The following is an 18,365-nucleotide window of genomic DNA, read 5'->3' as shown; positions in this document are numbered from 1 at the left end:
CTCGTGCTGCACTGGATCCTCGGTTAAACTCAAGGAATAAAATGTGTCGGAAATGCTCACTTTTCTCAACTTGACATTCCATATCCGTTTGTCTGAAATATACACAAATAATACATTCACAATCAAGAAAACCTGTGTTTCACAACACACAAATGTCAAACTCAGTTAAAACAATGGAATAACGATAAGCAATCCCTTGAATTATTTATTTTAACCATGTTGGTTAATCCTGTCTGTATTGACTTATATTCAAATTTCTATAGAACACTTTCCCGCCTTGTCAATACTTTACATATTTTATTATACTTAATTACCGTACATGTTTCGAGAGCTAACTACTCTCTTCTGCAGCGGTGCCAAAACATCAACTAATCTTTGGATTGGTACATTGGCACAAAGATACTTATCAACAGAACAATTATATATAAATCTTGGAATTGTAAAATATTTCTGTGTGTTTCAACTTTTACTTACTTACTTACTTACTTACTTACTTACTATGTCATTTATTACAAACTTTAAAATAGAAAATTTTAAAACATAAATGAATAAAATCTATTAAATTAGTCACTATAGGCTAAAATTTTAAATCTGCTCTGCTCTTGGAACTTACATTCTTATTTACATCTAAAAGAGAAATAAAATGTTTCTTTGTGTCTAAATTTAGCTTTGCTTTGTCATTTAGTAAAACACTTTAACACAGAGTAATTTTCAATTCATAAAATAAATAAATAACACCTATTAAGTTAGTCACTATGTTGAACTTAAAATACTTTCTGCTCTCATCTTGAAAATTTCTCCTTTTCTTAAGTCCTAAAAAAAAAAAAAGAAAAAAAAAAAGCCCATTATATTTAAATTTCTAATCTGTAATTCCATTACCTTATTTATTCCAATAATTGTTGCTTAACTTACTGCTATATTTCTGAGACCTCTCACATAAATTGGAATTTCTTCCTCTTAATCCCGTCCAACCAAGTCCAAAGATTAGTTGATGCTTTGGCACCGCTGAAGAAGAGAGTACTGTAATTAGCTCTCGAAACATGTACGGTAATTAAGTATAATAAAATATGTAAAGTAATGACAAGGCGGTAAAATGTTCTATAGAAATTTGAAGCAATTCCTTCACGCTGCATTGTTGCCAACCCACTGAATACCACATGAACTTACGCATCGACCCTGTATTTTGTAAAAATTCCACGGGGGAGTTCCAACCCACAGTACTCCCCCCCGCACACCCCGCACCCTCCCGGCTATGGCCCAGAACATTAATACTTTTAGGTTAATTAGGTAAAATTGTGATAATCTACCAGAGGTTTAGCCATGACCATCTTGCTTCAATATTCAATATAGTGAATTGCAGTGTAAGAAAATATATACAGTAGAAGTCCGTTATAGTGAGAATTCATAATGGCAAAAAATTTGCTTGCTATAACAGATTGTCGTTATATCCAATTTTTGTAAAATTTGGGAAAAATCCCACACACATTCAAATCGGCATGAAAGAGCAATCAATGTGTTCAAAACTTAAGTTTTTGCAGATGATATGCACCCTATGGCTTACTCGTTTGTTATTTTTCAAAATCCAATACTACGCAAAATAATATGTTTAATTTCATTCTCAATATAGTAATATAGTATCCGTCCAGAGACCTCTGTGACAAACATTCCAGTTTTCTTCTTCAAATAGCATCACCTAACCTAACCGTGTATGTATCACGGAAACAAATTTTAAGTGCACACAGAGAAATGAAAACCTCCTCACTACAAATTTACATGAGAATAGCCTTTCTGAAATTTAATTAAACATGAGAAAATATAAACTATCCTCTGAAATCAGTGATGTACTCTGCCACATTATTTATGCATTTCACAAAAATGTGTTATCTGCTTTCATTTTGAATTTTCATTTAGAGAACAGCATAATAATTTAACACTGGGGCGAAACGTTGGAATCCAGGATTGAGTTAGCTGGAAAACTTATAATATCCAGTAACCGACCAACTATATTGGTATTATAAATTTATTCATTCGGGACAAATATTTCAGGTTCCCTATGGTAATCAACATCTATATCGCCTTCAAATGTCGATGAGAGAGCTCGCAGGTGTGCACAGCAAGAAAACTAAACCGAAGGTCGCATTTTGTGGCAAATGTTTCAGTTTTCTTATACAAACAGCGGCACCTAATCTAGCTTGACCATACTATATGCATCATGAAACATATTCCAAGCGCCAGTAGAGAAATGATAACATTCTCGCTCTAAATTTGCATGGTAATAGCCCCTCCAAAATTTAACCAGACGCGAGAAAATATAAACAAACCTCTGAAATGAGTGATGCGCTCTGCCATATATTGAGGTGCATTGCATTCCTTTTTTTTTTTTTTTTTGTTAGTTGCTTTATGTCGCACCGACACAGATAGGTCTTATGGCGACGATGGGACAAGGAAGAGCTAGGAGTGGGAAGGAAGCGGCCGTTGTCTTAATTAAGGTACAGCCCCAGCATTTGCCTGGTGTGAAAATGGGAAACCACGGAAACATTTCATTCTTACTTGATTTCAGAGTAGAGTATTAAAATTAAGCGATCAGTTAGCTTTTATTTCTAAGGAGTTAATAACTGCTATTGTCCACCTTATTTACATATTTGTTATGAAAGCCTATTCTCCTCTTTCATTTCTAATTGCCTTTACGGAACAACAGTTGACGGATATTACTAATCAACTCTGACATTGTCTTCGAATATCGACGAGAGAGCTCACATGTGCACATAGTGAGAAAACGATACCATACCGAAGATGACTGATCGCATTTTGTGGCCAACATTTCAGTTTTCTTATACAAAGAGTGTCACTTAACCAAACTTAACCGTACTATATGTATCAGGAAAACATATTTCAAGCACAAGTAGAGAAATGATAACCTTCTCGCTTAAAATTTACATGATAACAGCCTTTCCAAAATGTCACCAGACACGAGAAAATATAAAACTAACCTCTGAAAACAACGATGCACTCCACCATATCATGAGGTGTATCCCATTCTTACTTAGTTGCAGTATTTGGCATCAACATTAAGCGATCATTTACTTCAGCCTTTATTTTTAACAAATTAACAACTACTATCGGACACGTTGTTTATGCATTTCTTACAAAACATGATCTTCTCTTTCATTTCCATTTTTCTTTACGGAACAAAATCAATGGGTATTGCTAATCGACTAATGCAATATAATCGCTGGGGGCATAAATATCAGTAACAGAAAAAAAAAAGCGCACGCTTAATTGCTCGTAATAACGGATGCATCAGTGATAGGGCTCTCGCTGTAACCGAAGGATAATACACAGTATAACATAGGAATTTTGAAGGGACAGACAATTTGAAGAGGCAGACAGACAATTTGTACAATTTTGTAAGAAGCAGACAAAAAATTTCGTTATAATGGGGATCTCGTTATATGCCATACTCACTATAGCAGATTTCTACTGTATTTCACTAAAAAAGACCATCAGGCAGACTAACTTACAGTTAAAACACCTTGCTGGAAAATTCCTTCGTAATATATTCCATCCAGAGTAACAATTAGGCCACAACCATTCTTCAGGTTATTACTCCATGAACCTAAATATTTTTCTCCTAAACAGGAAAAGACAACTTTAAGCAAAATTTGTACACACTCCAAAAAATAAAGATTTGTTGCAGGAAAAGGAACACAGGAACAGATTTTTAATATGAGGCAAATAATTGAAAAATCTTGTGAGTTCTGTGTACCTGTGATAATATGCTTCCTTGACTACAAGAAAGCTTTTGATCATGATGTCTGGAATAAACTTTGGCAGGTTCTTGGTGAATTTGGCATTCCACAACATCTAATATCATTATTGAAAAGTCTGTATGGGAGCAACATTTCAACTGTACAGGTAGATGGTAACATTTCCGAGTTTTTAAGTATTTTGCAGGGTGTCTGACAGGGCTGCATATTATCACCTATTTTATATAACATCTATGCTGAATATGTGATGAAGGTCTCAATGACTGGATTGGAGGCACATTACTTGGTGGATGAAAAATCAGTAACCTGCGCTTTGCTGATGACACCACTCTCCTTGCCAGCAGTGAATAACAACTTGCAGAATTACTAGCAAGGGTAAAAGATGCAAGTTTAGAATGTGGGCTAGAGATCAACCTGAGCAAGTCCAAACTAATGGTAATTGACAGAGCAGCACAGATCCAGCTGACAGATCGATTAACCCATTCCAGTCTGGGCCTTAATATCCCTAACAAACGTTCTGGACCGGGCATTTTTAAGGATTTTTAAAACATTTTTCTTTGTGCTAGTTTGAGCATCTAATTTTGAAAAACGCTGTTTGTATCATGTCAACTATCACTTGAGTTTTTAAAATTATTTATATATTACACCATGTTTTGCGAATGGAGGAAAGGTCTGACGGATAACTAAGCAAGTACAGTTTACTGAAATATTGTTATATTTACCCTATTTTGCTAATATAAAACAAACAACAAAATAATGGGTACGATATAAAAAATTTTCAATAGTAATAATTACAATAATGAAAATGGGAGCTCTTATGAAATTTTATTTTAATTGATAAATTTTGTCAAAAGTTACTCAAATGTAAAATTATTGTTCCATTTACCACAAAAGACTTCTGAGAAAGAGAAAATACAGTCTTCTAAACAGACAACTTCACTAATATGTAGACAATCTTACGTATTCACGCAAATATGAAATACGCGGGAACATGCGCTAGGCCGTAAAACGAACTCTAATCATAATGAAATGTAAGAAGTTGTTTCGAATTCATATGTCAATATGTTCATTTGCACGTAAACTTATAATATATCATAAAATATCAAAAATATCACTTTCGTCAAGCACATGCTTACATGTTATAATTTTCATATTTCTCATATTTTGGTCCATATTTAAAACAAAGTTTTCTCTCCAACTCAACTTTACGTCAACCAATTTAACATTAATAAAGAGACTTCAAACCAAATTTCCCTTTCGACTCTATACAAGAAGCTACAGTCGCTCCTTCCAGCTAATATTTAACACAGTTGCTTACTATTGAGCATTCTTCTTCACTCGTGCTTTAAGAAGACTACAGTTTTATCTCTTCACACCAGATTTACAACAATCTAACCACTTTATATGTTATTTAAACCCCATTTGAAGTATGAAGCATTTCCCTCACCCCTACAGCATAATTTGAGTGAACGGCAGAAACGTCTCATTACTAGCTTTAAAATGTATTTAAACTCCACTTGGAGTAATCAGCAACATTCTTCATCATTATTCTGACATTTAAACTGTTTAGGATCCAAACTTTTCTCTAACGCCCTCAACCAACACAGGGCGCCGCTTCACAAGATTCAACGTAGCATTTTGCGTTCTTATAGAACTACCAATATGCAACTTGTTACCACATTTTTTGACAAGGACATTCAAGAAAGTGTATAAATTATGACTATTTGTTTGTAAGACTTTGTTAAGACTTTATTTTTAAGAATATCTTAACTACTGTCAACCATCTCGCTCACCTTTTGAAGCATACTTTCTACATCATCCTCACATTCATTTGTAATTTATAATTTATTTTCTTAAAAACCAACCACAATTAAGAAAAATCAGGATCCTGATTTTTTATCTTTCAGATTGAGATTAAGGCTGAAGATGCCCTTAAATAAAGGGCGAAACATGTCCCTATAATTTTATTCACAGATTTAAATTCTTAATTAAAATCATTTTTTATGTATTGAATAGGTGGAATAAATAAACATTAATATTTCTTAGACTTTAAAGCACATGTTTGCCGCGAGAAGCCATGTCTTATAGCTCACTGAGTGACAACATCTACTGATGCATGCTGATCGAAAATATCATAACTTCTCTGACTTAGACATATAATACTGCCATCTGTTTAAATACTCTCGTAACTAATACATGAAGAAACAGTACAAAGATTAGACTAGTTGATTCTCTTGTGTTCTCTGTCTTCCTTTATGATTCCAAAACCTGGACCCTCAAGGCAAGAGATAAGTACCGTATCAGATGTGGTGTTTGAGAAGGATTCTCCGTGTACCTTGGATGGAAAGAGGAACTAACGCATCTATTACTCAAGAACTGAATATCTCCAAACGTCTCTCTTCTCGCCTCATAAGAAGAATCCTCCAATTCTTCGGACATATTGTAAGAACGGATAGTGATAATCTGGAGAAGTGTATCATGTAGGGCAAAGTCGTTGGCAGAAGACCACGCAGAAGGACATCGAGCAGGTGGATTGATCAAGTTCTGCGTACCACCGGTCTGACTCTTCAGCAGGCTTTAAGAGAAGCTGAACATCGTCAAATTTGGCGTCACTTAATCAAGAATATTGTGAAGTCAAATGGGGTCAAGACGCTCAGCAATGAGTTACATGACTTATGATGATGATACAGCAAAACCCCATTTTACATTCCTGGAATTTATGTTTTCTCACTATTTATACCATTCTTTCTCACTCCCTTCAATTATCCTATGGTCATAATATAATTTTTATGTGCTTTTAGTGAACGTGTCACTTCAAATTTCCTGTGATTTACAGCAATTTTAAGAATTGGTGTGTGTGTGCACGTGCGTATGCGCAAGCATGAAATGGCTTCTGGACCACAGAAACAATTTCCAGATGTCGATACTGTTCTAGGTGTTAACAGGATGTCTCATTTCCTCAAATGGATGGGTGCTACAGTTGGCTATGGCTGGACTGGTTTTGGAAACGAATAAGACTTTGTGCACGGTCGTTTACTGCAGTACCCAATTAAGCTGAACAACATCATGCTCTAACCTCACAAATGGTAATTATTGTCTCATTATCGTGTAAACTTCCATACATCATGTGAAATCATCTTTGATCGGTGAACAGAAAGTTATTTATATCATTTTACTTGGAAGTACAAGGTGTTTCAAAAAGAATATACATATTACAAAGTATTATTTTGTCCAAACTATCGATCGCTACGCCTCGGCTCGGCTATTGGAGAAATGAGTACATAGTCTAGTTTATATTAATAGCCGCTAGATGTCAGTTGTCTTCTGTTTTGCTTGGTAACCATCGTATGTTTAAAATGGCTACTCCGCAGCAGAAATGATTTTGTGTTCTCGAGTTTGCGAAGTGCAATTCCGTGATTACAGAGCAAAGACGTTTCAGGTTGAGGTACCAAATTGATCCTCCGAATGGGTGGAACATTCACAGATGGTATCGACAGTTTGTACATACAGGATGTGTATGTAAAGGAAAGAGTCCTGGTCACCCTCGTGTTCCTGAAGAAAATGTCGCACGAATTGAAACTGCTTTCCAACATAGTCCTTCAAAATCAACTCGTCGTACCAGTCGGGAGTTACAATTGCCTGCAACAACAATTTGGCGTGTTTTGAGACGTCGGTTGGTTATGAAGCTGTACAAGTTACAGCTGTTACAAGCTCTGTGTCCTGATGACAAACGCAAACATGTGGCATTTTGTAACGAGATTCTCGGTGCTATTGACAATTATAACACTTTCGCACAACGCATCGTGTTCAGTGATGAAGAAACTTTCCATGTTAGCGGTCAGGTGAACAAACACAATGTTCAAATTTGGGGCCTAAAGAACCCACATGCAGTCACTGAACATGTACGAGATTCACCCAAAGTCAATGTGTTTTGTGTGATATCCCAATCATCTGTTTATGGCACATCCTTCTTTGATGGAAACACGGTTAACGGTCAGCAGTATCTCGCTACATTACAAAGCTGGTTGTTTCCGAGGCAGCACGAAGACAACCCCCTTACTGGAGTCACCAAGTGCGTGAATATCTGAATGAAACTCTACCGAACCGTTGGATTGGTCATCAAGGAGCTGGTGACTTAGCATATCTCAGCTGGGCTCCACGGTCACCGGATTTGACACCCTGTGACTTCTTCCTGTTGGGTTTCATGAAAGACAACGTTTATGTACCACCACTTCCACAGAACCTGGAAGAGTTGAAGAACCGGATCTGTACTGCTATAACATCAGTGAAGAAGGACATGCTTGCCCGAGTATGGGAGGAATTTGAGTATCGATGTGATATTGTTTGTGTTGCTGATGGAGATGTATTGAACATCTGTAATCTGAACTTGAGAGGTTCTGTAATATGTGTGTAAAGTTTCATATTCGTATGTCTTACAGTTTAATAAATATATGCATTCGAAGTATGTATATTCTTTTTGAAACACCCTGTATAGTGTGTTTCGGATGGCGAAAGTGATCTGCCATACAAAGTTATTTCAATATGGAAAAATGAGGAAGAAAATCTTTTTCAAATGACCAAAAGATATGTATTTTGGAGAAAGTAGATTAATTTAAGGGAATATATGTTGCAAAGGAACTTGACATCTCCATATCCACACTGAACACCATCATGGACAACAGACACACAATCCAGAGAAGAGCTTCCAAGTGCGGTCCACACTTGAAGAGATAAATCAAATACTGAAAATTCACTAAATTCACTAGCAACTGTTTATGCACTGGATTCAAGATATACTGAGCTATATGGAAATCAGATTTATGTATCAGAAATAATTATTTAAATAACATAAAAGATCGTAGTTACTGTTGTTCATCCCTAAGAGAAAGAGCAATACTGTAAGTAATATCAATAAAGGAAAGAGGGGATTTACCAATAATAATGCCATCCACGAGTCTGTCTGGCCAGTCAAGTCCACTACGGTAAAAGAGAAGACAGTAAAGCCAGAGACTCTGCGCTGAATATCTGGCGGCGAGATATAACTCGACCCAATAAGAGAATGGAAATTCTAAATTCCCATGGAGGGAATTAAATATTTTTCCACCAATAGAGCATATCAAAAATCACATAAAAAATTAGATTTATGGCTTTCCAAGCGTTTGCTCTATTAACCAGCATTTCGTCTTAGGTCTGACACTAGACTCGTCAGAGTAGGATGTGTCAGACCCTACCCACTGATGCTGGGGTGTATGCAGGTGAACTTATCAGAAGCCTATTTGTGAGGCACAGTCTGATAACTGCATATGGGAGATAAAACTCCAGTTAACCTGCATACACCCCAGCATCAGTGGGTAGGGTCTGACACATCCCACTCTGACGAGTCTAGTGTCAGACCTAAGACAAAATGCTGGTTAATAGAGCAAATGCCTGAAAAGCCATAAATCTAATTTTTGATCTGATTTTTTATATGCTCTATTGATGGAAAAATATCTAATTCCCTCCATGGGAATTTAGAATTGCTAGGCGGGCATTAATTCCATTGTGGAGTTTTATCACCCGTATGCAGTTATCAGACTGTGCCTCACAAATAGGCTTCTGATAAGTTCACCTGCATACACCCCAGCATCAGTGGGTAGGATCTGACACATCCCACTCTGACGAGTCTAGTGTCAGACCTAAGACGAAATGCTGGTTAATAGAGCAAACACCTGAAAAGACATAAATCTAATTTTTGATCCAATAAGAGAATGAACAGCTTTGGGTAGACGAGTTCTTTAGGTGGGTCAATGGTCCCCTCAGTGTAGGAAATGACACTGGAATCTATCAAGCAGTGTCTGTCCCCGGTTAGGGGCAGCTGCAGAAGGCATCTGTACTCCATGTTATGAGTGGCCTCATCACCTGCTGGCAGCAGCTCTAAAAAAATGCCTTTGGGAGTGGCAAACCTATTGTAATAATAGCCTAAAAAGGAGTGCACATATGGTGCGGCCACAGAAAATGCCAGAGTGCCCCCTGTAGGCGACACACAGTTCTTCACTTACTGGAGGAGCTGTGACAAGTGAGTGACCAGCACCACAACATATCCAAATCAGGACAGTCAACATCCTAACCCTGACAGACGACGGAAGAGCTGACACAGTTCATAAAAGAGAAGGACATAGCCGTCCAAGGTCTTAGTGAAACAAAATGGAGAGGAAGAGAGGAAACAAAAACTGAAGGAAGGGTGTAAGCTGTTTTACAGTAGAAGACAGAATGCAGTAAAAGGAGTACGTGATGTCCTTGAATATGTGGAGGAAGTGAAGAAGATCAATAACAGAATGATCATAGCAAGGATAGCATTAGAGAAAGAAACATGAGATCTGTTCCAAGTATATGGCTCCACAAACTGGAAATAAAGACGAGAAAACACCACAATACCTTGAAGTAGTGGAGAAATGCATGGAAGACAAGGAAGTAATTATAATGGGAGATCTGAATGCACAAGTAGGAAGAGAGAGACTGGGAAGAGAAAAGATTCTGGGGCCACATGGATATGGCAACAAGAATCAAGAAGGGTATATGTTAATGGACTTCTGCCAGAGGAACCCACTAGTAATACGAAACACATAGTTCAAGAAGAAAAATAGCCAGAATATTACCAGATATGGATGGGGAGACAGAAGAACAATGCTGATTGATTACATATTAGAGGAAAAAGGACATCGGAAAGATCTTATGGATGTTACAGCTATGCTTGAGGAAGCCTTTGAGGGTGACCACAGAACAGTGATAGCACAGTTGAAAACAGGCTAGGTCACAAAACTACAAGAAAAAAGAAAAAGAAAGTTTAGGGTCTGGAAAAATACAGAAGATTGAAGAGAACAAAGTCAGATACACTGAAGCAAAAAGAGTTTGCAGAAAAGTAGTAGCCAAAGAAAAGTTGGTAAACATTCACCCAGGAAGTAAAGGAAGATTTGAATTGAGGGAAAAAATTATTACAGTATTTGCAAATTGTAAGAAACTATAGGAATGAAACAGTGAACACAGGATTTGTGAAGAATAAAGAAGTAGTAATGCTGACAAAACTGGAAGAGGTAAGGAACAGATGGATAGAATATTTCAGTGAACTGCTGAACATGAGAGACCAAACATATGGAGAAGGTATCCAGGCAGCAGGAATAGAAGAAGTAACAGAGAAGGAATCAGGTATTACAATGACAGATGTGGAATGGGCAGTTAAAAAATGAAGATAGGAAAAGCTGTGGGAATAGATAAAATAGTTAGAGAAATGATCAAGGCTGCAGGACCAAGGAGACTCTAGTGGACTTCTAGAATACTCAAGCGTAAATGGAGTGAGAAACAGTGCCTGAGGACTGGAAAGTGGGGGTTTTGATACCAATATTCAAGAAAGGAGATGGGGGTAACCACCGAGGAATCACCATCCTCTCCCATGTTTCCAAGATAATGGAAAGGATATTGGAGAGAAGAGCTAGAGAAAAGATGGAAAGTTGGTTACAAGAGGAACAATTTGGATTAAGAAGTGGAAGGTCTACAGAAGAACCCATTTTCATTCTGAGAAAGATCACGCAAAAGAGCTGGGAATAATGGGAAGGATATAGTAATGACTTTCATAGACTTAGAAAAGACATATGACAGCATCTCCAGATCAAATGGTTGGGAAAGCCTGACACATTCGCAAGGAACTAATACAAATGATAAAAGCAATATATGATAACTGTTACAGCTGTCTGAAGACAACAGTGGACAGAACAGAATGGTTTGGAATTAACAATGGACTACAGCAAGGGAGTGTGACGTCAACTTTGCTGTTCATAATGGTAATAGATGACATCATAAAGGCAGCAAAGAAAGATTACAGAGGGAAAAGAATGAACATAATGATGTTCGCTGATGATGCTGTGATCTGAGGAAAGATTAACACATTAATGCCCACCATTTGAGTGGGCAAGGGTTGGTCCAGCTATTCCAGCTGATAGTGGCACAGCAAACAACAACAACAAATTATTTTCACAATAAGTTCTAAACTACACAAGAAATGGAAACAAAATTTTCACATCCCTTAATGAAGTCCTCTAGTATCTCTGGACAGTGTGGTAGCTAATGTCGCACTTTCCTGGGTAAATGGAAACACCGCAATTTCCACAAAAATAGCGTGTTTCACTAATAATTTTATTTTTGAAACACACTTTGCACTTTCTTGACGGGAAGTGTACTTTATTTGATGGTGCAAACTTCAAAAGAATATGCTCCTTCCTCTTCCCAACTAACCTAAATGGTGGATCCTTGGCCGGTGCCCTTTTTGGAGGCAAAATCGCAGGACGTGGACTTCAAGCTGATGAAGTGGATGATGCTGAGTTGTCAGAGAGAGGTGATTGTACATGTTGTATGTCAGGTTCACTTTTTTCCTGGAGCAAGTTCCTAACTACTGTCTGCATGAAATTCAGGAATGTTTTTCTTTTTTTTTTTTTTGAGGACTGAGTTCTGAAAGATCCAAAATGCATTAAAAAGTGAGCAGTACAGTAAATAAAAGAAAAACCTTTTTTGGCCACTTTACAGTTTTTCTCATGAAAGGATAGAGTGCCAAGTACAGGTCTGCAGTATCAACACCATGCATGTGTTGATTATAGTCAGTCAAAGACTCTGGTTTCAGTTGTTTCTTTACAGATTTGTTTGTTTCAACCATTTCTGCTAAGAGGATGGTAGTTTGCATAGTAAAACCATTTTGTCCCTCCAAGAAACAAGCAATACATCCTCGTCCCTCCTGAATGTCATTTTTCCCCGTTTGAGAATGGCCTGATGTTTATTTAAGGCGTGTTTAGATGGTGCCTTTTTTGTGCAACTTGCGGCAAGCCGAGGCAAGTTGGAGCATGCAGCGTTGGATGCGTCAGTCTTGTGCACATGACTAGGCACAAGTGGTTGCAAGCACTCTCCAAGCAGAGTGGGGAACTCCGTGCATCACTCGTGCAACCTACTGTCGTGGAAAATGTATTGACATTCGAATTAATATGTTAATAAAAAGTTTATCCTTCGTCACACATAGAAACAAGCTGCACCAAAATTTAGTTTATTTTATTCTACGTTTAATTAAGTGGAGTATAAATTTTTATCGTACCTAGGTAAAATTTTAATGAAGCTTGAACAAAAAAAGTGACGGTATTTTTTCCATTTCCAATGGAACGCTCACCTTGAAAATTCGTAACTTTAAAAGTATTGATCTAATTGTTACCGAACTGTAATGAGTCTTAAAGTAACTTATTGTTGATATGCACACCAAGTTTTTATTTCACCTGATATTTGTGAAAAAGGTTGTTGTAAATTTCATGAAACAATATTTTCTCATTACTGGGCGATCATAGCAGTAAAAAATTCGGCTTGTTATAAAGCTCATGAGAATGTCAGGCTAAAATTAAAAATGCTGTTTGCCTGCATGAAATTGTTGATTTCATATTGATTTATATTTAATCGAGTGATTTTGAGAGAAGAAAGCAGCGTATTGGTGTAGCGGTGTTGCCCGGTTGGCCTATTTGGCATGCCAACTGAACTATGTCACTGCTGTATATCGCCAGTTAGTCACGTAGAGCTACTTCACAATGAATGTGTTGTGTTGTGAAAAAGTGGAATAAGAGAATGACATGCTATATGACGAAGGGTGGTATTTCCCCCCATAAGCCGGATCTTTAAATACATTTGAAAAGTTGAGCTATTTTGCTTTACGTCGCACCGACACCGATAGGTCTTGTGGCGATGATGGGACGGGAAAGGCCTAGGAATGGGAAGGAAGCAGCTGTGGCCTTAATTAAGGTACAGCCCCAGCATTTGCCTAGTGTGAAAATGGGAAACCACAGAAAACCATCTTCAGGGCTGCAGACAGTGGGATTCGAACCCATTATCTCCCGGATGCGAGCTCACAGCTGTGCGCTAGCTCCTAACCGCACGGCCAACTCGCCCGGTTTCAAAAGTTGAACGCATCCTGCAATTACTATTGACACCTTGAAGACAGGGTACACTTCGAATAAGCCCTATCACTTAGCCCTGAGAGAAGATACATTTCAATGAACTGGCCAGTAATCAAACCTGGAACCGTTGCATCCAGAAACCAACAGGCTCTCCATCCAGCTATGGAGTCTGACAAAGAGTAAAGGAAAAAATGTATAAAACAGAGCTCATCGTACACGGCAACTCACATTTCCGGACACCCGAAAAGAAACTCGAGCAGATCATTAAGCATGTTCGTCCTGACGAACTCATCTGGCGGCCGCTCATTGTGAGCTTAACCCCATAGAGTCGATAAGGGCATATGTAAAACATAAAATAGCTAAAGTGAACATGTCTAACCAGGCGGAGAAAGGACAGTCAATGGAGGTGATGCGGGATCTATGCCAATAAACCTTGAGGTCCGTTACTCCGGAGCTATGGAAGAAATGCATTGAATACACCAATAAAACTGAGAAACATTTTTGGGAGAAAGATGCGCTCACAGAAGATGTGCCTACTATTGATCCTGTTATAATAAATTGAAACAACAGTTCATCTGTTTCATCAGGCAGTAATAATGCTGCCGACTGAAGAAGGAGGATGGTAAATCTTTCGAACATTTGATTTCATGATTTATTTTTACAGATTGAACTCTGTAAGAAGGCAATGAATACTTGTAAATACTTTCTGATAGGAGTCACCAGTAGCTAAGGAAAGTAAAGTCGCAGCTAACTGCATGCACAGTGAAATGGTTTCTCTCATATTAGTGTTTTCCGTACTTATGAATGGCCCAATCAACTGCAAGAGTATCTCGAAGTCACGTGGAGACATCCAAGTAAAATTATGAAAGAAATAGTTATCAATACGGACATCTTGAAGAATATTTAATGTCGTACTCCGACCATGCATGAAGTCTGACACCCATCACCTTCGATTATGTTTGCATTTATTAGCAATAATTATCAGAGCAGCAGCAGCGGTACTAGCACATTTAAACGGTTTAGAAGCCATTAATAATACCAATATAAATGGTCCGTTATTGGACATGGGAATCAACATCTATATCTTAGAAGCCATTTTCGAATATTACATGTGCCTTGTTTCTGTCCGTGTGAACACGAAGAGGGAAGAGGCACGGTTCTTTGCACCTTGCGGTTTGCAATACAGCATGCTGTGCCGCATGCGGTGTTGCACACAAAAAGGCATTGTCTAAACGCGCCTTTAGATCTTTCAGTACACCTATATTTGATCGTATTGTTCCACATACGGCAGTGTTCTGTACCCGTCATTGTTTGCGAGTCCAACGCTGTTGTAATAATTATCCATATATAGTGTATACACCTGACCAAGAGAATTTTCAAGCAGCTGATAAACTGTGCTTTGTAAATTCGCACCACTTGCATCATATATCATGAGTTTATGGATATATCCTGTGTTAGACTGACAAACCATCTTCATTAAAATCCCATCTATTATTATTGTACTGGGGTTGTATAAGCGGAATCTTAGACGCCCTCTCCAGGCTAGTATTCCCTCATCCAGAGCAATATTCTGTTTGGAGGTATAAAGCTCTGTAAATCCGTTGCAAAGTTTCTGTAAAATGGGCCTAATTTTATACAATCTGCCAGTGCTGTGCTCGTATTCGCTGCTGTCACTAAAGTGGAGAAATGACAGGATACCTTTGAAATGATTTCATGACATGGTTTTTGAGAAAACAGGAGTGGAGAAATTGGACCTTCTGCCCAGTCTATTCTGAGAGATAGTTTACTAATGATGCCAGTAGTGAGCATCAAACCCACAAATTGTCTCATTTCTGAAATTGTCACCGGACTCCAGGTTTGTGTAAAAGAGTGTTTAGAGAAGGGACATGGCACAGCATTGATTACCTGACTGGCATACAGATTTGTTTGCTTGCACAGATATTCGAGAAATTCAGCTGTGAGAAATATTTACAAATGACATCTCGTTACTGTTTTCTATTACTATATTTAGACCGGGTTTGGCCATAAATGGGATAGCAGGGGGGGCAATATACAGGCGAAGCTTCAGGTACTGTGCTTTCTGTCACGTATTCAGGAGAATCTTCTTTACTGTCATTACTATCACTCCCACTTAGTTCCGGAATTAGTTCATCATCTGAGTCTTCATTGAACAGGATATCGGCAATTTCGTCAACACTTATATTGTCCCTGAATTCCATGGTTACACTTCACAACGGGATTATACACATGCCTGTGCAATCACTAACCAACTTCGCAGCAAGCTCGGCCAGCACTAGCCTTCGTTCAGAAACGGAATTTTTAAAAATGCATTGGAAGGGAAAATCTCCAAGGCCATGTGGTGCCTGGTGAGTAGAAGTATTCAAGAGGGTGTTACCCTCATCTCTCTTGCACACATTTGTAACAAAAATAACCACAGCTCCATAGGAACAACTTCAATTCAAGGTTGCGCTTATCTGGGCTATGCTTAACTCTGATACGGTCCAGAGCATGGACACATGCTATATGCAATAACTTGGATACGGGCGTGAATGTGTTAAAGCATTCTGTTAACACATTAGCTGCCACGCTACATTTGGCGACCCTTCTCTGCCCCACGTAAGTGCCATTTTGAATGATATAGGGTTTCTCCTTATTCCCTATTTTATCGTCTGAGTCTTCCGGTAATAAACCATACAATAAATGAGGAAAAAATATTAATATTCAGGGGCTTAAAACTGCCAAACTGATTGGGCATTGGCCATTGTGTAGCCTTTCTCGGAAGATTTGGCGCGAAAACTTCCAGCCACATTGTTTGCTTACTTTCAATATATAGATCTAACTATCAGACAACCTGGTTCATTGAGCTACAAGATTTTTTAGAAAACCAACCCATATCTCTAACACAATCCATCATGATTCCATACACCCACAATTCATAATTGTGCAGCATACCAGCATAGCAGCATCCCGCTGTCTAAAGAGAAACTTGAAAACAAATTTAACACCATTCGCAGTATAGCTAAATTTAATGGCTATAACAGCTCCTTTATAGAGAAAATCACTAATAAACATAAATATCAACCTTCAACCAACTTAACGAAAGGAAAAACTCACAACAATTTTTTTCTACTTTCATGTTTAGTAATAAAGTCTACCAAATCACGAATATATTTAAAAAGCATGACATCAAAATAGCCTTCAAAGCTTATAACAGAAACAGAGATATTTTACACAACACCAATTTTATTAATTATAGCAACAAGTTCACCAAGACAGGTGTTTATAGACTAAATTGCAATAATTGTGATGCATCGTATGTCGGTCAAACAGGTAGGAGCTTCCACACAAGATACTTAGAGCATGTTAACGTTCTGAAATTCAACAGATTTTTGGCCATGGGACAAAGTTCACTAATATCAACCAAAACATGAAAAGTCTCAAAGTTGGAATAGCTTTTCAATCCTAACTTCAATCTAACTGAAATTTCAGAGAAATCAAACATTTTATTTGTCCTTTTAATTTTTAGTAATCATGTCGCAAATAAAAAGAATTCTTCCTTTTATAATCTCTTTAAATTCCCCTCTCCGCAGCAGTCTTTCTGTCCAGATCCTTCAGCCCCATTTTAGACACCCCTTCTCCCCTTCCCCCTTCTCTTCCTCTCCCTTCTTTATCTCCCCTCCTCTCCTTATCTACTCCTTTGTTTCCATTGCCTGCTTCCTACAGCATGTCAGTGTTTTGTTCCCTATCCGCTCCTTTGTTTCCATGAACTGTCTGCTTCCTCTAGCATGTCAGTGGTTTGTTCTACATCAGACATTAGATGTACATTATATTTCACTCTAGAGGTGAGTCTAATAAATATTTTTTTCCTTTTTAATTTCTTTTCTGTTTGTTTTTTCATTCCTAATTCTGGCTATCATTTCCAGTAAGTGTTCTATGCTGCACAGTCAACCAAATTGGATGACAATGTTACATCACTGGATTAACAAGTTTCTTAAGATACTATGGTTCATTTTTTTTTTGCACTAGAATGTGTGTAGTTAGTATAAGAGCTCCATTTCAAATTACCTAGCAACCAGCAGTTGTCAGCCCAGTCAGACAGGCAAAGGTATAAATAAATACCTATACTACCAGTCCAATCGGAGCCCCATGGAAGCTAGCATTTTATATACCTAGACCAGTAATAATTTCAATAGTTTTGAATAAAAAAGAAGATAAAAGTGAACATGAAAATGCAAATAAAGGTAATTTAGAGCCACAAAGGCTTTAAGTTTTGTTTGTACATCTGAATTAAAAAATGATCCTTCATTGCTTTCCAGAATAAAACCAAATGAATGTTTGTTTTTAAATTTAACAACAACTTGTAATTAATGTAGGCCTAATCTAAAAATGGATTTTTTTTTTAAAATTACAAATACCGCTATTTAAAAGAAGAAAAGCTTTTGTATTGGTGCCTCCTTTCACCCTTCCCAAGAAACAACCGTTGGCCTCTGTCCTCTGTAGCAAGTAAAAATTGTGCATTGCACGGATTATGGTTCATCAGCTGGGAGCCAACTTCATGTTCACTATTACAGTTTACACACCCACAATTAAGTTATTATCTATTTTCCATAAACTGATGATACAATTCAGGGATAGTGAATGGAGA

The 18,365-nt window shown here is 37.7% G+C and overlaps 1 protein-coding gene across 1 annotated transcript in view; it reads right to left on the bottom strand.

The window, feature by feature from the left end:
• Als2 (Amyotrophic lateral sclerosis 2) overlaps positions 1-18,365 on the bottom strand; it is a 226,968-nt gene that overhangs the window by 96,038 nt on the left and 112,565 nt on the right. The window contains exon 8 of the mRNA XM_067151475.2: positions 3,522-3,631. Within this exon, the coding sequence (XP_067007576.2) occupies positions 3,522-3,631 (110 nt within the window). The remainder of the gene's footprint in view (positions 1-3,521; positions 3,632-18,365) is intronic.

The sequence above is a fragment of the Anabrus simplex genome, chromosome 7, assembly GCF_040414725.1.
Source record: "Anabrus simplex isolate iqAnaSimp1 chromosome 7, ASM4041472v1, whole genome shotgun sequence".
NCBI classification, from domain to species: domain Eukaryota; kingdom Metazoa; phylum Arthropoda; class Insecta; order Orthoptera; family Tettigoniidae; genus Anabrus; species Anabrus simplex.
This window is presented reverse-complemented; position numbering and strand designations above follow the sequence as displayed.